Source organism: Lithobates pipiens, unplaced genomic scaffold, assembly GCF_037356315.1.
Source record: "Lithobates pipiens isolate NorthernLeopardFrog02 unplaced genomic scaffold, aLitPip1_a1.2 Scaffold_13, whole genome shotgun sequence".
NCBI lineage: Eukaryota > Metazoa > Chordata > Amphibia > Anura > Ranidae > Lithobates > Lithobates pipiens.
In genome coordinates this window covers 450627034-450653603 of record NW_027507718.1, presented here as the reverse complement: position 1 = coordinate 450653603, position 26570 = coordinate 450627034, and the positions used below count along the sequence as shown (strand labels likewise).

At 40.3% G+C, this 26570-nt stretch overlaps 1 protein-coding gene across 8 annotated transcripts in view; it reads left to right on the top strand.

Moving 5' to 3' along the window:
* Window positions 1-26570, top strand: part of CPEB2 (cytoplasmic polyadenylation element binding protein 2) — a 130863-nt gene that overhangs the window by 31958 nt on the left and 72335 nt on the right. For 4 of the 8 annotated variants that reach the window (XM_077477765.1, XM_077477771.1, XM_077477763.1 and 1 more), the window contains one exon: window positions 13240-13518. In XM_077477765.1, the coding sequence (XP_077333891.1) occupies window positions 13240-13518 (279 nt within the window). Of the gene's footprint in view, window positions 1-13239; window positions 13528-26570 lie in introns of all 8 variants that reach the window. The other 4 variants (XM_077477764.1, XM_077477770.1, XM_077477762.1 and 1 more) reach the window with 1 other exon arrangement.

Below are 26570 nucleotides of genomic sequence, written 5' to 3'. Positions count from 1 at the left end.
AAAACTGGCTTTTTTTTCCTCCTCTACGATATGTAGACCTACCTCATGCACATGGATGGTTTGAGGTTTAAAATCTGCTCTAGAGTAAAAACCCAGTGTTTTTTTTTCCCCTGGGGTGCTGTGGATGGTACGTACAGCGTAAGTGAATGACTGTATGCAATCTGTACTTGGGTATATGCTAATGCATGTATGACATAACATGCAAATTCTTTGTTCAGAGAATATGCCATATGATTCGAATGTACAATATATGTAAAAGTGCTGTGTGAATTGCCGGTGCTATAGAAGTACCTGTAATTATGTGTTCGTAAGCATCAACATATACCCAAGTACCACCACCTTAAGCCAGCTTGTTCAGATTAGTACTTTGGAATGCCAGGGACTGTTAAGCAACCAACATTGGTAGAAATTTCGCAATGGCAGCAACACTAACCAGACTCTTATTGTATTTTTAGAACGCCATGGTTTTGGGGGCTGTGGACAATAAACCTAGCCTCTAGACATAAAACACAGAACATGCTTCATCTGTGACCATTTCACTAAACATCTGTATGTAGACTGTTAACAGTATGGGATGAAGAAATAAAGAATGTATAAGGGATAAAGGTTTTATTTGGCTCTCTCCTCCCATTGAAGATGTACCCTCACTTTCTATCTTGGTGACAGCATTGCCATCTAGAGAGAAAGGAAAAGTAAACGTCACAAAGATCCATACAGTAGATTTTGGATAGAGCAGGGGAGGATGGAAAATCTGTTCCTTGCTCTAGCCAAAACATATTTTTGGCTGAAGATGCTCTATGTATGGCTTTTACAAATGGATGAAAAACTGCATCCCGATATAAGGGTCCACTTGGAGTAGCAGTGGACTTCTATGGCTACTGCAGCCTTAATATTGCTTACAGCACACAATGCTAGCAACCCTAGTGAAAATTCACATTGCAATAAAATAAAATAAATCCAGTTTAGCAGTGAAGGTTTGCTAACTTCAATCGTGTGCAAGCACAAATCCCGAAGAATCACTTTGCTAAGTAAAAAGTCTACTTCTTTAGTAAATCAAGCCCACAAAGCAGCTCCATATTGTGCATGGGTGATTTCATGCTGGATCGGCCATAAACAGACAGAAATTTTGGTTACTTCAGCAGGTACCAGCTAAATTTCAATTGGTTTGTGGCTGTCCCTGCTCAACCAAAATCAATTGGTTGATTGCCTTCTAGTGAAGGAGAAATGTTGGAGAACATTTATTGATGATCGGCCGCAGCCCATAGTGGTGGATTCCTTCATCCGCCTCCTTTGTATGGGTGGAGGAATCTGTCCACTGGATGAACGCGCTAGGGTCAGCTTTAGATTACATTTTTACAGTTATGTGTTTTTTTTTTTTTTTATTTGTTTTTTTTTGGGTGCTTGGCAAGTGTTTTGACTCTTTGATGCAGCGCATAAAACACAGGCTTTCATAAGTCTGAGGTGAACAACAAAGTCAACATTCCCTCATTCACTAAGCAAAGTGTGACAATGCTCTACTCCTTTAGTAAATCAACACCATTGTTTCATTCTTGGTTTTCTGAACATGTTCTCACACAAGCTTCCTTATTACCTTTGGACAGCATCCAGTGTTTCTCCTTTTATCATTACCATCTTAATGCTCTTTAGTCTTTATGTATATCCATGTGCTATAAATTAACTACATCTTAATTTAGTTAATTGTTTTATGAGTTGAATCCTTGTTAATAATTCAGTAACAGTTCTCACATCTGTGAAAATGCCTTGAACAGCAGCAGGGTATTAAGAGTTTTTACATACAGGTTTTAAAAGGTTTGCTCTGACGATTAAGGCCAGCTATGTTTTTATAGGGTGCGGAGGTTAGTGTGCCTGATGATGTAGATCCATACTGGCCATATATACTGAGCCAAAGTGCTACATAATATATTTCCTGATCCCCACTGACAAGTAAACTGGCTGTTTTTATAATAAAATCTTTGAAATGATTCCAAGTTCATGCCACTATGAATAACCACAATGAACATATGTCAACTGTGGTACATCAGCTGGAAGAGAGAACACTAAAGTTAATTTATAATTATTTAACCACCAAAATGTTCATGTGCTCCAGCTCACTTTCCAGTGTAGAGGAGAAGCTGCATTATTACCTTAGTACACATGTCATACCAGATCCTGTTTATCAATGGGAAAAGTCCTCTTTTTGCCCATTGCAAACACTTCAGAGAAATGCCGTGGATCTGTAAGATGGTTGCTATCGAACCGGAAACTTGGTTAAACTAGTTTTCATATATTAGCCCTATACCACTGGCATGTCCCAATATGTGCAGTGGACATGAGCTCCAACAGGGAAGGGTGGGAGCAGGGGCCCATTGTGCAATCACTGCACATATTAGAGATTTGATTCCGGGAGCGCTCCTTGACGTGTTGCTTCTATTTGAGCCACAGCCTATCCTTTCACTTACTGAAAGGAGCTACAGTTATGTCAGCACTACACCTGGGTGCAGTGCCACCAGAATGTTGACTAAGTATATATGTAATAGATGCATACTCTGGCATGCCAACACATCCACATTAGTGCCAGTGGACGCATAGGCCAGGCTTTCCCTCACCAGTAGAGATAAGCTTAGGTGTCCTGTGAATGCTTGTTTTTTTTTTTTTGTACTCCAGTGAGCTGAAGGAGTGGTCATTTCATGCCCTGCAGCTCTCATTAGCTGTAGGGTAGAGGATAACCTTGCCTGCAGCTTATTGCCAAACAAAAAAAGCATGTCTGAGATGAGTTTAGAGGATGCAAACTCCTCTCTACTCGCCAGTCTTCACAAACCATTCCAAATAAAATGGATTTGTAAAACTAAGTAACAGTCTGCATTCTAAAGATTTGAGAGACGAGGGTCACATTGGGTGCAAATTAATTGCTGCCATTGATTGCAGGTGACCCCTCACATAGGTGGCTACATACGATCCATGCCTCTGACCGGACACGGATGGCTCGTGTCCTGGGTTGCCATCTCTGCTTGCATACACACTGGGCAATGCATTAAATGCCATGGCTCAGTTTTGAGGAAGGTGGTCCAACTTTATGCTCTTGTGCACAGGTTCAGAGCATTAAGAAAATGCCTTTGTCATGTGGACAAGTTGGCGTTCACTTTGTATACAATATTTCATGCTCCCTGTCTCTTGTAGGGTACTTTGGCACCTTTCATGCTAAAACACTGCTAAAACAGCTGCCGGTAATTTTTTCAACGTTTTAGCGGGGTTTTCTAGGTTCTAGCGCGTCGCTTTTTTTTTTTTTTTGGTAATGTGAACTCTAAAACCCCTGTTTTGCGGCGCTTTGGAAGCCCTGTCCATTCATTTCAATAGGCAGGGGTGTTTTTGAAGAGCTTTTTTTTTTTTTTCAGTGCTCTAAAGATGCTGCTTGCAGGACTTTTTCTACCACCCCAGTGTGAGCATCAATTTTCAAGCACTTTTTTTGGCTCCAAACTGCCTGCAAACTGCCTCAGTGTCAAAGGGGTCTATATGGAGAAACTGAGCTCAAGATCCCGGAGTTGTAGGACAAACCTTGTTCCAGTTGGGGAATGTGCATTTAGGTTTTATCTGAGTATTTTACATATTTTAAATGGATAAAATGTGTGGTGATAAGAATCATCCAATGATGCTTATATACAACTGGACCCTGTGCTTTTTTAGTCAAGTTTCTGAACAAAGCCTTATTCAATGAAATTTCACTGTATAGACTTATCTTAGTATTTTTTATATACTGTGTATACTGTCAGACTGCTTATGTATCACAAGTGTCACAATACTGTTGAGGTAGCTTTACTATCATTACATGTTACAGCCACAATGCTACTCCTAGCAAAGCTGTCACTTCTTGGCAAACATGTCTGCTGACAGAAGGCATGTCCACAATTGGTAATGACAAACACAACCTTAAAGAAGCCTGTGAGTGAACTGCATTTTAAGAATTAAAATTTCAAATTATTATTATTATTATATATTTTTTTTAAATGCGCATGTGGAAGATAGCGGCGTTCAGGGCCACTCACCTGTCCATACAGTTACTTCATCCCCATAGAGTAAAGCTGGGTACACCCTATACAACTTTTGTTCGATTTTCCTTTAGATTTTACCTTGATTGCATGCAAATTGAAAGGTTTGACCTCCTGTTATAAGGTTTTGGTTAATCCAAAGAAAATTGTATAGTGTGTATCCAGCTAAATATAGGCTGCCTGTACTCGGCTCCAGTTCAGCTGCATAAACAAATTCACACTGTATAGGCCACGTTGCCTGTGTGAACAAGGCCTAAAGTAGATCGTCAACTATTAAAAATGTTTTCTTTCCTGTTTCTTCCACACTCCCTCCTACACAATAGCAAATTTTTCATATTTTTTGGAAAGTTTAGTACTTTTTGTGCTCCAGAACTTTCTGCTTTACCCACCTAGGTGGGAATGCTGTAGGGATCCCCACTGCCTTCTAGGATTTCCGTGTCACACGTCCCGTGTTTTTCCATGCATGTACACAACATAGGCCCCAGATACCAAAACCAGCAAGGTTTGTACACATGCAAGGGAGTTCCCTTCTCATGTGCAGATCTGCCACAAGTCTGCCAGGTCGCAGTGTGGAAGAGGAGCAGCAGGAGGATCATTTCAGACGCAGGGAGATCCTCTTTAATCTAAATTTTTATTAAAGTGTTAGTGTTTTAAAATGTTTTTCTATATAATGCCATCTGTATTTGGGGTGGCCATATTTGCTCATTTCATAAGTAGACTTTACTTCCTGCTAGTCTTTGTAAGGCTTGTCTACTAGATGAGTGAGGTTTTTTTTTTTTTGGGGGGGTGGGGTTTACCCCTCCAAAACAAGCAGTCTCTAATGTAATCTCTGTCTAGGCTTTGGGGTCCTTTCACACAGGTGAAGAGGAAAAAAACTGAACTACTGACTACTGGTCCAGTTTACATCAGTTTGCACATCTATCTTTAGGTCAGTTCAGTTTACATCATCATGCTACATCCGTTTTTGCATCTATGGACATAAACGGAACAGATCTAAATGTATGAGATCCATTTAGATGTGTCCAATGGAAAAAGAGACAGGCCTGAACGGACGTGGATGTAAACGAATGATTATCTGCCTACATCTGCCTGCCCTAGACATAAATTGTGATTTCAGTCTGTATCCATCTAAAAAAACTGACAGATGGATCTAGAATGAATGTCCATGTGAAAGGGCTCTTAGGTCATATGAGGGGTCTTGGGAACAGCATTGATGATTCATGAAAGAAAGGGTACTTCTTCCCCCTATGTTAATGACAAACTGTATGGTGATCTATAACTAGGAGGAAAAGATCTTCCAGAATGTCTTTCTCAAATGGAACAAGATTGTACAAATCGGGATGCCCAGACAAACATATAATTATGTACTCCGTAGTGATTCACATAGTATGACATTTTTAATGTTTGGGTTTTTCAGATTTGTTATAATGGTATATTCAATGATTCTATAATGAAATTGGTTTCTTTTATACAATACGGGCATCATTTATTTTAGACAATTAGATTTTTAAAATGAGACAAAAGGTGAAATGTAATGAGTAGTTAGGAAAGCGACAACCACAACACAGTAGCTATGTACTCCGGTTGTTGTACAGTACACACCGCCACAAATATTTTGAGTCAAATTGTCATTCTTGCTGTTCTAGCCGTGTGTGTTCATTCTGAAAGAAATCTTTGTTGCTAATAATTGTTTATGGCTTGGTGTCTTCAATGGAATAGCATGCTGTTCTCATTAAGGGTTGCTATTAGACTCCCATTCTGTTTAGTCACATTGTTGTAGTTTTATTCTTGACTGTTGGTAGACTGGAAGCCATTGTTTTTGTTTTTTTGCAGAAATCCTCTGGAAGTTCTTAGATGATGACCATTGGTTAATGCTTTGCTGTGCTTCCTGGTTCACTCAAAGGCTTTCTGTAAATTAGAGGCACATGTTGGTCTATTTCAGGATTTCGTTAGTTTTTTTTTTCTTCTCATTAATGCATATTAAACTTCTGATACAGAATACCTATTGATTCATCACAGCTAGAGATCTACAAACAAAAGGGAGTATGGAGTTTAGTTGATTTGCAGTACTATAGGTCTGACATGGCAGGAGCTGTCAGACTTTAGTAGAAAAACCGCTGTCTGCAGCTTACTGGCAGGGAACAGACTTTTCTACCTAGGTTGTGGCTGCTTTATAAACCAAGCAAGCTGGCCATACATGAGGGTTCCCCAACCTATGCTATACAATGTAAATGGACAAATCTCCCACTGCTGCAGCGGTCAGACTACTCCCTGAGAATTATTTTGTGTAGCTGTCATAAAGAAACCATTCCCCGGGAGTTGGGGCCTGAGCGTCTAACGTGCATTTCCCTTTTCAGAGATGTCTTTCTCTCCAGTATTTTCTGTCAGTAGAATAAAGGGACTCTGGTAACAAAAGACAAGGGTTCCTGAGTTTACAATAGTACATAGGCCTGGAGGGTGAAAGTCACCATGAGTGTATCAGAATAAGGCATTTGTGGACCAGTACCCAAGGCAAATTTGTGTGCACCACATTGTTTCTAGATAGTGTCTCTATTTCAACCTAGTCCTACCCCTCATCTCTGGATTCTTTTATGTAAAGGAATTGCATTTCATGTTGTAATTTACTTGAGGAAAAGGCATAAATACTAAACTGGGTCCACCCTGTGACCACTGCCTTGTACAGCTGCCAGAGGGCCAACACTGGCGATATGGTTGACTAATTTGGCACGGTGACTCCTCCCTGCATTGGTCCTTTCCTCCCCAGTAGATAGACGTATACAAGTGCTTTGTGGCCTGGGCACATCTTCCATCCTTCCTGGAACCTAAAGCTCTGCAACAGTTGGAGAGCCATAAGTTGCCTGATACTTGTTTGAAAAGATGCTCAGCATTTTTGGAACATCTTGTGGTTGTGTAAGAAATGTGATCATCTTAGACCCCTGTGTTGGTTGTCAGTACTCTAAATATAGCATTTTTTTTATATTTATATATTGTATACAATAGTATGTTGATACTCCTTTCAGTGTACGTCTAGTAAATGAGATCTGGAGATCTTTTTTTATCGTTTGGGCTTACAAGGGCTATATTTTAAGTAATTCTGAGCCAGTGTTGGGCTATTTTCCACAACTGCTTATAACCCTAAGAGAGGTTCCCAAGGACTTGGTGCCTTGGCTGGACTACAGATGCTTAACTTTTTATCTTGTGGCCTGTTGAGCACGGTCGCATATCCTTTCCATAAATTATGCATTCGCTACCCAAGGGTTGGTAATGGTTAAAACCCCAGTCAGATCCATTATTTGATTATTTTTTATTTTTTTTGCTGTTGGTGTCCAGATGAAGAGATCCCTCTTCACTTGCTGCCATAGTAATGCAACAGGAAGTGAGTGGAAATCTCTGACCGGGGTTGCCCCTAATAGATTTCCACTCGCCTCCTGTTCTCGCCACTGTTTCTCCAAACAACAAAAACATACTCTTTTTATAAATATACCAATAGTTTTGGTTTTGAACCCACACGTTGCACATCTAGACATCTTGTTGAAATATTTCCTGCTGCTTTACATGAAAGCAGGATATTTAAATGTTAGGTGAGGCTTCAGATCGTTAGGGTTGAGTTGGGTGTTATGACTTTTTTTGTAGTTATTATTTAGAAGCAATTATAAAGATGCAATCTGCTACGCCTTATAAGAACTTTATTTATGCATGTCTAAATATAAGATCATAAAATATGTTTGCACAACCCTACACGGTTCTTGCCTGCTGTTGCTATCTGCAAAGGTTTGGGGTGTTTCTCTTTTCTGTTCTGCAAAAAAAAAAAATTTTCCACTATAGCCATAGACCTCTCTTCTGACCTGAATAATAGCACTATACTACAATGGTTCTTCAGACACTTTTATATTGGTGGTTTGTTCCTTGTAGTGAGTGTTTTTATTTTTTAATTTTTTTATTTTTTTTCACATTACATGCATAGTTTAAGATTGAATGTATAACTACATATATTTGATAATCGTGTTTTGATCAGGGGGGGGGGGGGGGGGGGAAGCACACTGAGCAAGCCTTTATTTGTGTACCTTTTTTTAAAATGTATCTAAACACAAAAATGTAATGCAGTGCCTTGAAAAATACCCCTTAACCACTTTCAGACCCGACCATTTTGCTGGTTTAAGAGCAGACCACTTTTTGCAATTCGGCACTGCGTTGCTTTAACTGACAATTGCGCGGTCGTGTGATGTGGCTCCCAAACAAAATTGACATCCTTCCCACAAATAGCTTTCTTTTGGTGGTATTTGATCATCTCTGCGGTTTTTATTTACGCTATAAACAAAAATAGAGCGACAATTTTGAAAAAAACACATTTTTTACTTTTTGTTATAATAAATATCCCCCAAAAATATATAAAAAAACTATTTTTTTTCCCTTGTTTAGGCCAATACGTATTCTTCTACATATTTTTAGTTAAAAAAATTGCAATAAGCGATTGACTGGTTTGCGCAAAAGTTATAGCGTTTACAAAATAAGGGATAGTTTTATGGCATTTTTATTAATTTTTTTTTACTAGTAATGGCAGCGATCAGCTGTTTACAACGGCATCTCATAGATCAGCCGCCCCTTGAGACTATCGCGGATATCCCCGCGGTGATCAAGTCCGCGGGTCCCGCGACCACACTCACGGGGGTCCCGACCGACACGCGAGTGCGCCGTGATGGCAGGGCGTACCTGGACGCCAATATGCCTGCCCATGCCATTCTGCCGACATGCATCGGTGTGCGCCGGTCGGGAAGTGGTTAAAGTTCTAGATTTTGTCATGTTAAAAACAAAAATGTTAATGCATTTTATTGGGATTTTATGTGATGGATTAACATATAGGGGGTTATTTACGAAAAAGGCATATCCACTTTGCACTGCAAGTGCACTTGAAAGGGCAGTCATTCTAAATCTGAGCGGTAGATCTGAAATGAGTGGAAGCTCTGCTGATTTTTATCATCCAATCATGTGCAAGCTAAAATGCTGTTTTTTTTTTTTTTTAGGTGTTTTTTTTTCCCTTGCATGTCCCCCTCGGATCTACAGCAACTTTACTTGCAAATGCACTTTCAAGTGGATTTTCCTTTAGTAAATAACCCCCATAGTGTCACATAATTGTGAAGCGGAAGGAAAATGGTAAATGGTTTTCAAATTGTTTTACAAATATGTGAAAAGTGTGGAGTGCATTTGTATTCAGACCCCCTGAGTGAATACTTTGTAGAACCTCCTTTTCACTGCAATTACAGCTGCAAGTCTTTTTGGGGATGTCTCTACCAGCTTTTTTGCCCATTCTTTGCAAAATGGCTGAAGCTCTGTCAGATTGGATGGAGAGTGTCTGTGAACAGCAATTTTTGAATCTTGCCACAGATTCTCAATTGGATTTAGGTCTGGACTTTGGCTGGGCCATTCTAACACGTGATAATGTTTTGATCTTAATCATTCCATTTGATCCATTTGAGCTCTGGCTGTATGTTTAGGATCTTTGTCCTGCTTTTGCAGACTCTAACAGGTATTTGGCTCCAACTATCTTTGCTCTGACCAGCTTCCCTGTCCTTGCTGAAGAAAAGGATCCGCATAACATAATGCTGCCACCACCATGTTTCATGATGGGGATGGTGTGTTCAGGGTGATGTGCAGTGTTAGTTTTCCACCATACATAGCCTTATCTGACCAGAGCACCCTCTTCCACATGTTTGCTGTGTCCCCCACATGGCTTCTCACAGATGTCAAACAGGACTTCTTATGGCTTTCCTTTAACAATGGCTTTCTTCTTGCCACTCTTCCATAAAGCCCAGATTTGTGGAGTGCACAACTAATAGTTGTCCTGTGGACAGATTCTCACACCTGGGCTGTGGATCTCTGCAGCTCCTCCAGAGTTACCATGGGCCTCTTGGCTTCTTCTCTGATGTTCTCCTTGTCCGGCCTGTCAAATTAGGTGGACGGCCATGTCTTGGTAGCTTTGCAGTTGTGCCATACTCTTTCTGTTTTCGGATGATGGTTTGAACAGTGCTCTGTCAGATGTTCAGAGCTTGGGATATAGATATATAATATAATTTTTTTTTTTATATATATACCTAACCCTGCTTTAAACGTCTCCACAATTTTATCCCTGATCTGTCTGTGTTCCTTGGCCTTCATGATGCTTTTTGTTCACTAAGGTTCTCTACCAAACCTCTGAGGGCTTTGCAGAACAGCTGTATTTATACTGCGATATAATTTACACACAGGTGGACAATATTTATTTATTGGGTGACTTCTAAAGGCAATTGGTTGTACTTGATTTTAGTTAGGGGTATCAGAGTAAAGGGGGCTTAATACAAATACACGCCACCCTTTTCACACATTTATTTGTAAAAAAAAAAAAAAATGTAAAACCATTTATCATTTTCTTTCCACTTCACAATTCTGTGCCACTATTACATATAATCCCAATAAAAGACATTTTGTTTTTGGTTGTAACATGACAAGGGGTATGAATACTTTTTCAAGGCACTGTATATTACCAGTCCTTGGATGTGATGGCTGCATTCGGTATATTCTACCCACTCCTTTTAATGGTTTTTCTCAACACTCTTAACTGCCACTACTGCTGGACAGCTTGGTCTGTTAAAGTGCAATTTAAAGTTTGCGGTGATCAAATCGACAATTGTTTACTGTGCAACAAGAATTCTGGTTGGCTGTATGTCTAGTAAAATCACCTTTTATTTCAGCAAGTCCAAAAAAAAAAACCTAAATCGAAGGGAACAACCCCCAACATCACCAGCTTAAATTGTTTTTAACTGTAATGGCAAGGAAAAATTGACAGGAGGATGGAAAAAAAAAATTCTCAAACAAAATTCTAAATGTAAATTTTGGTTTTCATTTGTAGCGATGTGTCCCGAATTCAACACTTTGGCATTTAATGATTTAAGTCAAACATTTTCCAGGGTTTTCATGTGAAATCTGCCAAGCCCATAATACTATCGAATGCCCTAATCAACAATTTTTATGAATTTCTGTACGGGAGTTCATAATTCTACTAGTATAATTGTCCTGATTGTACCTCCTGAATCTACTAATCATTTTCATATGCGGATTTCACCCTTTTATGTATATATGCTCAGCCCTGGATTGTCCAGGGTTTGCTATTGGTTCAAGACAAAGGTTTTGCGTCTGTTTTGCGTCTGTTTTGCGTGGACGTGGTGGAAATTGAGGTCAGTAGACATGCCTGTTTGCACCGGGCTCCCTTATCTTTTGGATGGTGGAAAAATAGGGGGACCCTTTTCTGCCCAAATGGTCTTCTGTTACACAAACTTTTATAAAAGTCGCTTCCTTCTAATCTGCAGGTTTGTCGGGGTGTGTGTGTGTGTGTGTGTGTGTGTGTGTGTGTGTGTGTGTGTGTGTGTGTGTGTGTGTGTTTTTTTTTTTTTTTTTTTTTTTCCCCAAGCATGCTTTTGATTTTCTGACCTCAGACATCATGGGTTTAGCTTTGTATCATGTGGATAAAATGACGTAAATGGTGGGATGTAATGTGATTTTGGTAGTTATTAGTTCACTGCTTTTAATAGAGCGTAGTATTTATTTAACACACGTGAATTTCCAAACATGGAGCATAACATTCCCTCTTCACTTCTGAGATGTGTAATACACATCCTTTACATTCCTTGCATTACTTCCTCTTCATCTGATGTTTCCTATGTTGTAATCCAACTAAATCTAATATTGGAGGAAATTCTCTGCATTTTGCCTCTTCAATGTAAAGCTGAACTCCAGCCTTGCCTTCAGTCTGGCACAGGCTCCTTTCCTGTGCTGAACAATGCTTACTCTAATGTCACTGCACTCTGTCAGCTTCTCACTGTGTGCATTATAAGCTGCAGCAAGTCAGAGCCTGTCTTCCCATCTGGAGGATGTCCAGCATCACATAGCTCTTTCCTCCCTTGCCTAACTGTGCTAGAGTGGTTTGGTATAGAGCTTAGTCAGTCTAGATGAGGAGCTACTAGTTAACTGTTCAAATGCTTAAATACACTAATTACTTCCAGTACATTTGTTGGTATTGGTTACAAAGCTGTTTTTTGGGATATGTTTAGATGAGGATGATCAATATATGGAAGAAGAAAAATATTAACTGTCATTTTCCAGGGCAGATTAGGTGCTCTTTCAGATGGAGGGCAGTAAATACGGGTGGCTGAGCTGTGCTTTAACTGCCCTTCTGCTGCTCAGCCACCGAAACTGTCCCAGAACAGCTGGACAGGGCTGTACAGATGCCGCTGCATTTTTAACGCCTCAGTACAAAGTTTGACATGTAATACCACCTGTCAAACTCTCCTATTGAGGTTGAGCAACAATCCTCTGCAATGCAGTCGATTGTGGCAAGGTAGCGTGGCATTATAGGGTTAAATTGGGTGATGAGGTGCTATAACGCACCCTAACCACATGTCAAATGCCCTCTGAAAATCTCTTTAGAGGGCAACGCAGGGCACTGAAAGTCTGAAAGAGCCTTTAGGGCAGTCGTCTCAAACTCGTGGCCCTCCAGCTGTTGTGAAACTAGAACTCCCATCATGCCTCTACCTGTGGGAGTCGTGCTTGTAACTGTCAGCCTTGTGGGAATTGTAGTTTTACAATAGCTGGAGGGCCGCCAATTTGAGACCCTTGCTGTAGGGGCTGATTAAGGGGAAAAAAATTTGCTCACAGTAAAAGCTAAAATTTGGTTGCAGTTGGGACCAACTCTGTGTGATTTACAATGAAATACTTGTGTACAAAACGGTGTGTGTGGCGCATGACTAAGGCATTATGCCAGTGCTTGACAACCTGTTTAGCTCAGGTTTAATATCGTTGACTGCACAAATACTTGCGCCCCCCCCCCCCCATGTAAAATGGGTGCATATTTAACTCTATCCAATATATACTAATATATATATGTATTTCATTATTACCTTGGCCATTCATGACTGTCCTCTAAGTAGGAAAGTTGTCTTTCATACGAGTGCAGATTGTGGGAGCGAATTTTGTGACCTTGCAAGGGTATCCAAAGGATCCTTTTTTTCCATTTTCTTGATAGGAAGCTGATCGATGATCCGGTATACTATATGCAACCCTTACAGATCTCCCAATGGCTTTACACTGATTTTGTTCAAATGTATACTTATTATGTTGCCTGCATCCTTTGCACTAGTTTTAATTATTGCTCTGGTTTCCATTGCAGCCTATTGTGAAGCAGTCTCCATGGAGCAGCCACCAAGGAAGCGGCTGGAGCACAGGCAGCATGTCCTGGGGTGGTATGCACGGCCGCGATCGCCGAACCTCCAACATGGGAATGCCCGGAACAATGAATCAAATCTCCCCTTTAAAGAAACCCTTCTCCGGAAACGTCATTGCTCCACCGAAGTTCACACGTTCCACTTCATCCCTAACTCCCAAATCCTGGATTGATGACAACGTGTTCAGGACGGACAACAACAGCAATTCTCTCTTACCCTTACAGGTAAGAATGGTATGTAGTACACTCCACCTTGTGCATATTTCACTCTTTGTTAAATGCTGAAGTATTTTATTATATGGACTTGCATGCTGTATTCCCCAGAGATTTCTGGTTAACGACCGTTAAAAAGTGAATTACATGTCTGGTAATGAGAGATTTGACTACTTTTTACGGTTTGCAGACAATATGTTGTGCTTTTTATTTTATTTTAATTTTTTTGTTACATTTTTATAAATCTAGTTTGTTTTCCTAATTAAAGAGACACTTTTAAAAATGGCATTTGCCTGCCTGATGCGTTTTTACACTGTGTGCTACACGAACTTTTTATCCAAAGTAGAATAATAAAAAAAAGCTCCTGTCATCTTTTGTACAGGTTGGCTAGAATGGGACTAAATCTCTAAGATTTGCTGCTGTTGGCTGCCCCATAGATAATGGTAATGTTGCCATTATTCAAGAACACTAATGTTCCTAAATGAACCCACTGGCCCTTCGCCTGCTCCTGCAACCATTATATACACTTATTTGTATCTGCAGTACCTGAATATTCAGTTGAGGATAACCTTTTTTTTTTTTTTTTTTTTTCTTTAAAAACTTTGTAGCTTTGATCTCCTTACCACTCTGAGTGCCCCAATATCTCCGGCATTCAGTATGGTCCACTGCTATTCTCTATACGGATTATTTCCACTGGATGTTTTTGGGTCATGTGATCACATATTCTGGTACTGTAGATATTAAGTCTATGCTAAAGCTGAGAAAGTCCTAGTGGTTTTCTTTAGGAGTATAGTTTACTGACCCACTGGTATCATTTACATGTGTTATCTGATGACCTTAAATAGGTATGCAAGTCCTGGTTGTAGGCATCAGACATGAAATAGGAGCAATGCTTATCCTTAGTGTGTACTTGCCTCAATTGGCGCTAAGTGACATTGCTGTCTGCTGCTTTGTTCCACTGGTATCAGCATGAATCCCTTTTTTGACAATTTTTCATGACGCCAAGAGAAAAAAAGGTGACAGAGCTCCAGCACACAGCCTATGACTGACAGCCTCAGCTCTATGCCTGTGAGCTATGTGAATGGGTTGTGTCTTTTCCCTCCAATCAGCTTTCAGAGCTTTCCTCTGAGCCCCACAGAGTATATATATATATATATATATATATATATATATTTTTTTTTTTTTTTTTTTTTGTTTTTTTTTTTAGCTCTCTGCCCCCTTTTTTTTTCTGAACTGTCAGACAAGCTTACAAATTCAGCAAAGGGATGTAGAGGAGAATACTGCAGATAAACCGGTACAACTTTATGTAGGATGATTTTTCATCTATCACTTGAGGCCAGTCACTTCACTTGGTATATGTGAGTGTTTACAACCACGTTAACTAAATGTGTGTTCCAGATAAGTGACCCAGAGTATTGAAGCCAGAGGCAGTTAGCAAGTTTAAGAGGATAGATGTGGCAGACCAGTTTCTCTAATGACTGGTTTCTTTTTATTTGGAAATTTGAGGGAACCTGGCTGAGGCTGGTGTTTGATCCATCTCAGTACAGTGGAGTTGAATGGGAAAAGGGCAGGGAGGCTTGGTTGTGATGCAAAGAAAGAAGCCAGCATTTAATCCATGGGGTGTGTAGCAGGAAGGACAGCACTCCTTCAGGTGTGGTCAGGCAGTGGTATCAATGAAAGATATATGCAGACTGATGAGAACATTAGTGATGCCACACCCTGTATAAAATGGCTGTGGAGGCACCAAAAGCTATGGATGATGAGCACCAACCTAAAGCTCTGCAGAGCATCAGGGGGCATACAATGAAATTCATATTTGGGGAGTGTAACAACCCTTGTTTAGTTCCAGAAAAGTGCTAGATAGAGTGAACACACCTCTTACCTGTCTGTTTTACTGGGCATTGGAGGTACTATAACTTGGTATTTTGAGAAATGTGTATAGGGCACTCGTTCCTTTCTGTTGGGTATGAGATTAGAGCTGAGGTTTTACAGATTTCTGGAACTCATGGTGCCTAAAACTTTACACTGAGTGTCTATTGTGTAGTGCACAGAATAATAGATGTAATAAAAATAGGGGTTTGTTTTTTTGATAGTAGGGAAGTACTTTACTGTTGAGGACATCATTGGAGATTTCCCTCACTTCATGTCCTTGGGGCAACCCTTTTTTGCCAGAAAATAATATTATAGGTTAGCCTCAATCATCATCAAAATTTGATTAGACATAAAAGGTACCATCATCCAAAACAGTAAATGTATATAGGGAGGGAGGCAAGAGATGGACAGTTGCTTAGGCTGTTGGCTATAACCTCCAAAAAAAATGGAGTTTCTTGGCACCGACCACAAATGTTGATTTATCGTAAAATATTCATTTATTTCATAAAAATCTTAAACACAACATTGGTTATGAAAGCAATAGGAAGAACAATACAGCAATACTTGTAGACTTCCAGATTGAAAACTGGTTAAAGAGTATATTCAGATTTATACAGCCCTCAATGGTTTCGCGATCCTAGGACTTCAGGAGGACGAATCTATAAAATAGATGGTATAGATCAACAATCATAAAAAATCTAATATAATGTATTAAACAGAAAACAAGAAGTATAACACAGCAAAAAGAGCATAACTGCTTACCCGTGACTCAATGATAAAATAGTAATAGTAATAGTAAATAGTAACCAGAGACCAGAAGCAGTTCATTGAGATAGCACTGCAGGGGAATTGCCTTGGTAAACTTGCTAAATGGTTATCGCTGTATCCATCCAAAAGGGACGGTATTGCAGCCTTGTAGTCTGTAGTGAAAGACAAAAATTGCATCCCAATAGAGAAACTTCACAGCAGTTTAAAAGTCGGCACATGGCCGTGCAAGAGCTGGATACAAACCTTCCTGAGTTGGTCTTAAGCTTCCCAACTGGGCAAAGACATCTGCACTGCTCGCGAACAGGCTTGAGACCACTTATGAGCTCCCCAACCCGGAAGGTATCAGGTGTCGCCAGGATGAGGGCGTGTGACATCACAGGGTCAGACCATGCTGAAGCGCAGCGTGCACTGTGTGAGTCAAATGGGTGGGGAGCCCAAAACCATGACGGTACAAGCAAGGGGAGGCCTTTCAGACGGGCCCCAGCTTCCAGGGAGATCACATGTCGGCCAATGTTGGGAAATAAATTGGAGGCCGAATATGCCGAGCTGGAAAGCTTAAAGATAAATGTTTATAAATTATCCACATTAGGTCTAAATATAGGAAAACTATATAATGGTCCTACCAGATGATGCTGATAGCACTGTATCGTAAAAAGGAAAATTGGAATTCTAGATCTATTTTATAGATTTATCCTCCTGAAGAAGCGGTCCTATGAGCGAAACTGTTGCCTGTATAAATCTGTGAATATACTCTTTAACCAGTTATCAGCCTGGAAGTCCACGTATTGCTGTATTGATCTTCCTGTTGCTTTCATAACCAATGTTGTGTTTAATATTTTTATGAAATGAATATTTTATGATGATCAAACTTTGTGGTCGGTGCTGAGAGCATTTTTTTTTCGAGGTTATAGCTGACAGCCTAAGCAACTGTCTATCGCTCTCCTCCCCCTGCCAGAAAGGGAAAAGAGGGCAATGCAGACAGAAGTAAAAATGATTTTTTTCATTTACGTGGGGGAATGCTAGAAACCTCATAATTTCTTTTTGTCAGTTTCTATGTTGCAAATTTTCCTTGACTTCTTGTCTGGTAATAGGTTGTCCCCAACTAGAAACCAAGCGAAAAGCAGTAAAACCTGACAGGCATTGTAATCCTTCCACACACTACCCAGAGCTGGGAAAAAATTGGGCTGTATACACTTTTGGCATATGCCCTCTTGGATAATCCAAGAACCTATGTTATAGCTGAACTCTGGCATAATCATTTTAATTTAAATATTGTCCTTATTATCCAAAGGATATAAATATACTTTGTGTACCTCAAATACCTTGTAAACGTAGTAGTGACATCATCACTTTGCTGTACACAACCTGAGCAGAGCTGTGCAAGGGACCCATCAGGCTCCACCCACTATAGCCTTCCTCTGTAGTGACTAGAGGAGGGGGCGGAGACCAGACATCCTGCAAAAGGAGAGAGTGGAACTGACTGGTCTTATTTTACAGGAAGTAGCTGTGAGGAGGAAAAGTTTCACTGGATTACTGCACAGATCTGGAAGAATATACAAAGGACACAACGATTAAATTAATACACATGACAAATGGGCTTAGGCAATCTTTACTCATCCTGGAGTTCAGCTTTAATGAAATGATCGCTTGGTAGCCACTAACATCTAAATGCAGTTTTATAGCTTGATAAAAACATACCCTGGATTCAACCCCTGGATATAAGATTTGTTTCTTAATCTTGTCATCACCCAGATTTTTTTTTTAGCTTGCCCTGCATTTACCTATCAGTGGAAATGGGAAGAAATCCATGCAATGTCCAGATGCCTATTTACTAAGTATTCTTTGTGAGATATCCGCACTGTGTGTGCTGAGAACTGATAGAAGCCTGGTAGAAATCTGTTGGCGAAGCAGTGGCTGGCTCCGCTTGGATATTCTGACAGTGGCTGTTACTGGCTGTCAGAATACAGTAGTCCAGCAGGGGGGATTACGCCAGTTGCACCTCTGGCACAGGCTGATTTAAAATGAAAACATCAGTGTATGGCCAGCTTTAGGAATTCTACAGTCTATCTCTGTAGCAGGTGTACGCGGAGTGTGGCCTGTCTCTGCTCTCTGGCAAAGGGCCATATGAGCCAGAAGACTGCAATGCCTTACAAGGCTGTTCTGCTGTGAAGGACGAGCGTGTTTTTCAGTTTTTGCTTTCAAATAAGTGGGGGGTAGCCTTGTGGGGAAAAAAAAAAACACGCAATAAAGAATGAATAGGTAATAATATTAAAGGGTTTCCTTTTTAGTATACGCTTTTTTTAATTTTTATAATTCATTCAACTAGATGAGCATGCAAGCAGGAGTAGCCTATAGTGAACTGCAGAATGTGATGAGTGATTACCAAAGCTGGAAATAAACATGAATTAAAGCAGAGTTGAGGCTGACCAAAAAAAGCTGCTGACTTTTTTAATCAGACACTCTCCTATCCCATGGTCCAGCATTGTGGGTGTATGAAGCCCCGCTCCTCTCCCCCTCCCAGCCCTGGGAGAAAGTGGGAGCTGGATGCCTCTAAAATATATATATATATATATATATATATATATATATATATATATATATATATATATATATATATATTTATTCTGTACGTATATATTCAGACTTTGCTCAATACTTTTGTTGCAACCTCCAGTCTTGAGTATGATGCTACACACTTGACACACCTATTCTTGCAGGACCTCTCAAGCTCCATCAGGTTGGATGGGGAGCGTTGGTGCACAGCCATTTTAAGATCTCTTCAGAGATGTTCAATCTGGGTCATGTATGGGCTCTGGCCTGGGCCACCTAAGGACATTCACAGAGTTGTCCTGTAGCCACTCCTTTGTTATCTTGGCTGTATGCTTGGGGTCCTTGTCCTGTTGGAAGATGAGCCTTCACCACACTGTGGAGCAACTTTTCATCAAGGATGTCTCTGTACATTGCTGCATTCATCTTTCCCTCGATCCTGACCTGGTCTTCCAATTCATACTGCTGAAAAATGTCCCCAGAGCATGATGCTGCCACCACCATGCTTCATTGTAGGGATGGTATTGGCCAGGTGAAGAGTGATGCCTAGTTTCCTCCAGACATGCTTGCCATTCAGGCCAAAGAGTTCAATCTTTGTTTCATCAGACCAGAGAATTTTTGTTTTTCATGAGTCCTTCAGGTACCTTTTGGCAAATTCCAGGCAAGCTGTCGTGTGTGTTTTTTACTGAGGAGTGGCTTCCATCTGGCCATTTTACTATACAGGCCTGATTGGTGGAGTGCTGCAGAGATGGTTTTGATTCTAAAGAGGTCCTTCTCTCTCCACAGAGAAACATTGGAGCTCTTAGTGACCCAACAGGTTCTTGGTCACCGGACTAAGGCCCTTCTCCCCTGATCCCTCAGTTTGGCTGAGCAGCTCGCTCTGGAAGAGTCCTGGTGGTTCCAAACTTCTTCCATGTATGGATAATGGAGGCCACTGTGCTCAATGGGACCTTCAATGCTTCAGAAAATTTAGTGTACTCTTCCCCAGATCTGTGCCTAGATGCAATCCTGTCTCAGAGGTCTAAAGACAATTCCTGGGACTTCATGGCTTGGTTTGTGCTCCGACATGCACTGTTAAAGCGGTAGTAAACCCGCAATTTTTTTTTTTTTAAAACCTGCAAAGGAAAAGGCATAATGAGCTAGTATGCACTGCATACTAGCTCATTAGGAAATACTTACCTTAGAACGAGGCCCCGACATCTGGCCCGATCCACGCCGAGGGAGCTGACATGCTCCCTCTGCGTTTCTTCCGGGTATCGCTGCTCCGGCGCTGTGAGTGGCCGGAGCCGCGATATCGTCACTCCCGCGCATGCGCGCGGGAGATTTCATGCCGGCCGGACACTGCTGGACTTTCAGGCCGAGAATCCCCTTGTGCGCATGCGCTGCTGCAGTCAGCGGCGCATACCGAGGGGAATATCTGTACGGTTTAGGAGATATATTTTTTTACCTACAGGTAAGCCGTATTATAGGCTTTCCTGTAGGTAAAAGTTAAAAATTTGAGTATACAACCACTTTAACTGTGGGACCTTATTATATAGACCGACGTGTGCCTTTCCAAATCCTGTCCAATCAACTGAATTTACCACAGGTGGACTCAATCAAGTTGTAGAAACAGATCAGTCAAAACAGGATGCACCTGAGCTCAGTTTTGAGCGTCATGGCAAAGGCTGTGAATACTTATGCACATGTGATTTTTTTTTTATTTTTGTTTATTTTTAATAAATTTGCAAAGATTCCAAACTTCTTTCACGTTGTCGATATGGGGGACTGTTTGTAGAAGTTTCAGGAAAATAATGAATGTAATCCATTTTGGAATAAAGCTGTAACATAACAAAATGTGTAAAAAGTGAAGTGCTGTGAATACTTTCCGGATGCAGTGTGTGTGTGTTTGATATATATAATTTTAGGTCACCTAAATACCTTTGAATATTTGACAGAGCTTCTTGTGGCTTTGGCACTTCTCCAGAAAACTGTACCCTTTTCAGGTTCACTACAAATGAAATGGCATTTAGATGAGAAAGGAACATTGTGGCTGTGCAGTTCAGTGACCCAACAACATTGGGCCATTGCATACGATCATAATTCTTCATCTAGTCTCCGGTGGTTTTCAGGACATAGAAGGGGTTCTTGGAGGTTGCTGGTGACACTCGCGGGATAATGTACTCTTCTTGTTCTTTGTTCCTTTTCCCCTACAAGGCCGGGTATTTGAGGGAGAAACAGGCACGTTCTCTTCTCTCATTCAGCACCTACAACTGAAGCTTTGTTTTTTTCCTGGGAATTGGATGTCACGGTGTTGGTTTAATTCTCTGAATATATCAGGCATGTCTGTGTGACTGGTGCATTGCTTTTACCATGTATGGATTTTTTTTTTTTTTATGTATATGTTTATATGTATCCCTTTTAGCCAGTTCACATCTGTCTTCCCACCCAGAGCACTGTCTAGTTTTTAGAAACCATTTTGTTTCTTAGTCCACATAACTGGATTTGATATTCATTTTGCACTATTTTATCATACACAGACACAAAATATACAGTTGTGCTCATTAGTTTACATACTCTGGCAGAATTTGATTTCTTGCCCATTTTTCAGAAAATATGAATATCACAAACTTTTCTTTCACTCATGGTTAGTGTTTGGCTGAAGCCTTTTATTATCAACCGTGTTTACTCCTTCTTCTTTTTTTTTTTTTTTTTTTTTTTTTAATCATGACAGCAGAAACTACCCAAATGACCCTGATCAAAAGTTTACATACCCTGGTGATTTTGGCCTGATAACATGCACACAAGTTGATACGAAAGGGTCAGAATGTCTGTTAAAGGTAACCATCCTCACCGGCTTGTAGTGTGTGTGTGTGTGTGTGTGTGTGTGTGTGTGTATATAAAAGATCAGTGAGTTTTTGGACTCCTGACAGACCCTTGCATCCAGTGCAGCACTGATGTTTCTGGATTCTGAGTCATGGGGAAAGCAAAAGAATTGTCAAAGGAGCTGCGGGAAAAGGTAGTTTGACTGTATAAAACAGGAAATGGATATAAAAAGATCTCCAAGGAAATGAGAATGCCAATCAGCAGTGTTCAAACGCTAATCAAGAAGTGGAAAATTATGGGTTCTGTTGAAACTAGGGGTGCACCAAATGAAAATTTTGGCACCGAAAAGGAAGGATGCGTTGGGCCGAAAAATGATACTGAAAATTAGTTTTTAAAAAATATTTATATTTTTATATACAATTGTATTGTATTCAACTTTTTCATATCAATTTTAATTAATGACTATATCATTGGCCCCTTTTAGTGCAAGGAAGGTCAAGAAAAAATGCAATCTCTAACGATCCTCTTGTACCATGTCCCAGTCTCTAACCATCTCCTTGTAGGGATAATACATGTGCAGCACCTGGCCGGCCTTTTTTCGGCTTCATTATTGGCACTTTTTTTCTTTTGGCTGCCTGCCGAAAACACAATTTTTGGCCGATATGTTTCGGTGGTTGAAATTTTGGTGCAACACTAGTTAAAACCAAACCATGGTCAATTTGTTTGGGATGCAAAGAAAAACCCACAAATAACGTCAGGTGAAATAACGGACTCTGTGAAAACATGTGGTGTGGCTGTTTCAAGATGCACAATAAAGAGGCACTTGAAGAAAGATGGGATGCATGGTCAAGTTGCCAGAAGAAAGCCATTACTACGCAAATGCCTCAAAAGATCCCACTTACAATACACCAAACGGCACAGAGACAAGCCTTCTAGCACAAAGTCATTTGGAGTGATGAGACAAAAATTTTAGCTTTTTGAACACAACCATAAACACTACCTTTAGAGAGGAGTCGCAAGGCCTATTTTGAAAGGTACATCATTCCTACTGTGAAATACTGAGGTCGCTGATGTTTTGGGGATGTGTGAGCTAGAAAGGCACAGGAAATTTGGTCAAAATTGTTGGAAAGATGACTGCAGTATGTTTATAAAAAATAAATAAATAAATATACTGGAGGAACATTTTGCATTCATCAGCCAGGAAGCTGCGAATGGGACGTACTTGGACATTTCAACATGACAATGATCCAAAACACAAGGCCAAGTCGACCTGTTATTGGCTACAGCAGAATAAAGTGAAGGTTCTGGAATGACCATGTCAGTCTCCTGACCTCAATATCATTGAGCCACTCTGAGGAGATCTCAAACTTGCGGTTCATGCAATACAGCCCAAGAATTTACAGGAACTGGAGGCTTTTTGCAAAGAGGAATGGGCAGCTTTACCATCTAAGAAGATAAAGAGCCCCATCTACAAAGACTTCAAACTGTCATTAACGTTAAAGGGGGCAATACACAGTAATAAAGGACTGGGGTATGTAAACATTTTGATCATGGTCATTTGGCTAGTTTCTGTTGTGATTATGATTTTAAAAGGAGTAAACAGTTGATTGATAATAAATTGATTCGGGCAAACGCAAACCATGAGTGAAAAAAGTTTGTCCATATTCTCTGAAAAATTACCAAGAAATCAAAAATTCTGCCAGGGTATGTAAACTTATGAGCACAACTATATAGATAGATAATAAATATTATACGCAGTGCTCAGCATAAATGAGTACACACCTTTTTGAAAAGTAAGATTTTAATCAATCTCTCAATGAACACAAGAACGATTTCCAAAATTGTGACCAAACTGAGTTTTATAGAACTTTTGTTTAGCTCTATTACAAGAAAGTAAGGTTAAAAATATAACCTGGATTACAAATCTTCAGTTTTACTCATAACAAAAACTACTGCTCTAGTATTTTGCATGACCTCCATGATTTGTAAGGACAGCACCAAGTCTTCTAGGCATGGAATGAACAAGTTAGTGACATATTGCAACATCTTTTTCCTGTCTTCAAGAACGACTTCTTTTTTTAGAGCCTGGAGGCTGAATGGAGAGTGCTCAACTTGTCTCTCCTGAATTCCCCATGGGTGTTCCCCCTGATTGGGTTCAGATCAGGGGACATACTTGACCACTGAATCCCTTTCACTCTCTTCTTTTTCAGAAATGTAATGGTGGCCTTAGATGTGTGTTTTGGATCATTGTCATGTTGGAAAAGTGAATGACGATTAAGGGCACAGAGTAGTGGTAGCATCTTCAATACAGCTCCCTGGCACCAGCAGCACTCGTGCAGCCCCACAGAAGGACACTGCCACCTCCCATGTTTCACTGTAGGCACCAAGCATTTTTCTTTGTACTCCTCACATTTGCGACACCATACAGTTTTGAAGCCATCAGTTCCAAAAACATTTGTCTTGGTCTCATCACTCTAGAGTACAGAATCCCAGTAGTCGTCTTCTTTTTCAGCATGGGCCCTGGCAAATTGTAGGCAGGCTTCTTTGTGCATGTATAGACCTTGCCGGGTTCATCTGGCCAACCGCGCAGGCTCCGATTAATTTTTTTTTTTTTTTTTTTTTTTTTTTTCACTGCTGGTGACTGATGCTGGAAACAGGATAAAACACCAGAAAGACTTTGTTCTGGTGCATTGAAGTGAATCTGGATTGTTACTTTGTTTCATTTGTTTACACCTAGCTATCTTATTGCATCAGACATATAAATTAGGCTAGACTTAAGCTGCTCAATAAAAGCAAACCTATTCTGAGCATCACTTATGATTATTGGTCCGCTTCCCATATGTTGGAGGGCGATTTAACAAGTGCCTCGGGCGGTCGGAAGTGCTTGTTCTACAGTAACGTTTTCCAACCTGTTGTAAAATCTCCCGGTGGGTAGAGCCTGATCTGTATTATCAATAGAGGTCAGATGCACCACGTGTCAGCTACTGTGAGCATGGTGGCAGGCCACCGCTCTTATGTGAGTTATGGACAGATGGATATTTCCTGCATATTCTCTCAGATTTATTGCTCTTTCTGGCCAGTGCAAGGGTGCGTTTTATACATTTCCAGCTGTCCTCCCAGCAAGGAATAGCTATAGAATAGCCCCGTAGCATATATTGATTTAATGCAACCTCTATGCAATTTTATCTTCTGTTTGTTTTTTTTTGTTTTTTTTTTTTGTTTGTTTTGCAATGGGTGTCCACTAATGGCAATAGGGATTAGCTATCATATGGAAAAGCAGGTTGGTTGCTTTTTGCTTACTACTTTTTTATTTTTTTATTATTATTTTTTTTTTTCTTTTTTTTTATTATACAAAGTAAAAGCTTTAATAAATTGCAGCGCAACCACAGCAAATCTACAACTGAAGTATGTTGAAACCTAAAACTGATAGTGCACTTATAAAATAATAAAACAATGCAAAACATACATATAAGGCTTTAACCAGCTATAAAGTGCAAATGGCCCCCGTATGCATATATAAAAAATTGATATAAACAAAGGTGTATACAATCTCCCAATAAGCCCCGGGTTACATTGATTGGCTTTGAAATTGTGTGACTTTTTATCTGAATTTACACAATTTCAAAGCCACCTGATGGTGTGAGTTGGAAGACATCTGTGTGACTTCATGCACAGATGTCTGCAAGTTGCACCTAAAATCAAAAAGTGCAGGGGCTACCTTTTTTTTTTTTTTTTTTTTTTTTTTTTTTTTTACCGGCATCGCACCGATTTGAACAGAGCGATTGATGGCAAAAGGCTGTGACATGTCATGCAATTTTGACCAGTCAAATTTCATGTCTCTCCAATGTGAACAGGGGATATTTGTGTCCCTCATGCTTGGGTTCTCAGTTATATATGCAAAAAAGGTCTTGCATGAAGAAAGTTCTCCAAACAGTGTCTTGGCCCACAGTGTACCACCACCTCACACTATGGCCCCTTGGGTCACAATCAGACCTACACAAAGGTATGGTCTAAAAACACTTTTCCCAGTAATTGGGGATTATTCCACAGGTATCTTCAGAGCCACTGGCATAATGTGTTCTCCAATTACCATAAATGTATGACAAAAATGGGGAGGCTTTCATGGTGCTTTATCAAAAGGTGTCACAATTTATTACAGATAAAATTACTCACAAATATAGTGTACTGTTCACATGCAGCAACAATAATAGTGATCATGGTCTCTTTAAGAATGAGCATCCCTGGATGCATGCTGGAGCTGGCCGAAAGACATACAAATGAGCTCAATGACGTCATGTGGCCCTGCCGCCCGTTTCGCCAGTGAGTTCATCATAGGAAAAAGTATTATGCCGTATGTTCTTGTGCCATGCAATGACTATGGGGGATAATCATCATATATATTTTTTTTTTTTCCAGGGTTGTAACTAGGTTTGATCACAATCCTGACTTGGTTATGGCTAGGTAACAGACACAGCAGGGAAGTCTTTTTATTCCCAACACAGTGTGAAAGCCCTACCTTTCACCCAATCTACTATTCTTGAAGGTTTTCTACATGTGCCTAAGTGTGTATCAAACTGGAAAATGTTAAAGAACAGGTTTACCTTTTTATAATAAAAACCCTGTATGGCGGGGTTGCTGAACCTGTGGCCTACAGAGCCCTCTGATTTAGACCACAATCTCATGCTCTGGGATGGCGGGATAGCAAACCCAGATTATAATCAATGGTTTGCTGACCCGCTAATCCCAGAGCAATCAGGATGTGGGTGCTTTTTTCCATATATAGATTTGTAGGTTCTCCTGTAGTCTTTCTGCATGTGATATGTGATGGAGTGCAGGCAGCATTTTCGACTTTAAGCAACTATGGGGAAGTGGAGGGGTCAACTAAGGCATTTGCAGGTTAAGCAACTAAGTTGCACTTGTTTTAAACGTGCATCAGTACAGAGCGTGTATTCAGGTAGTTATGGCTACCTGCCATACGTGTAATAGAGAAGCATGACTGCCCCTGTGAACATTCTAAAATTCATGCAGGGAAACGGCTTTCTTCCCACACATTGGAGCTGCACGCTTCAAGT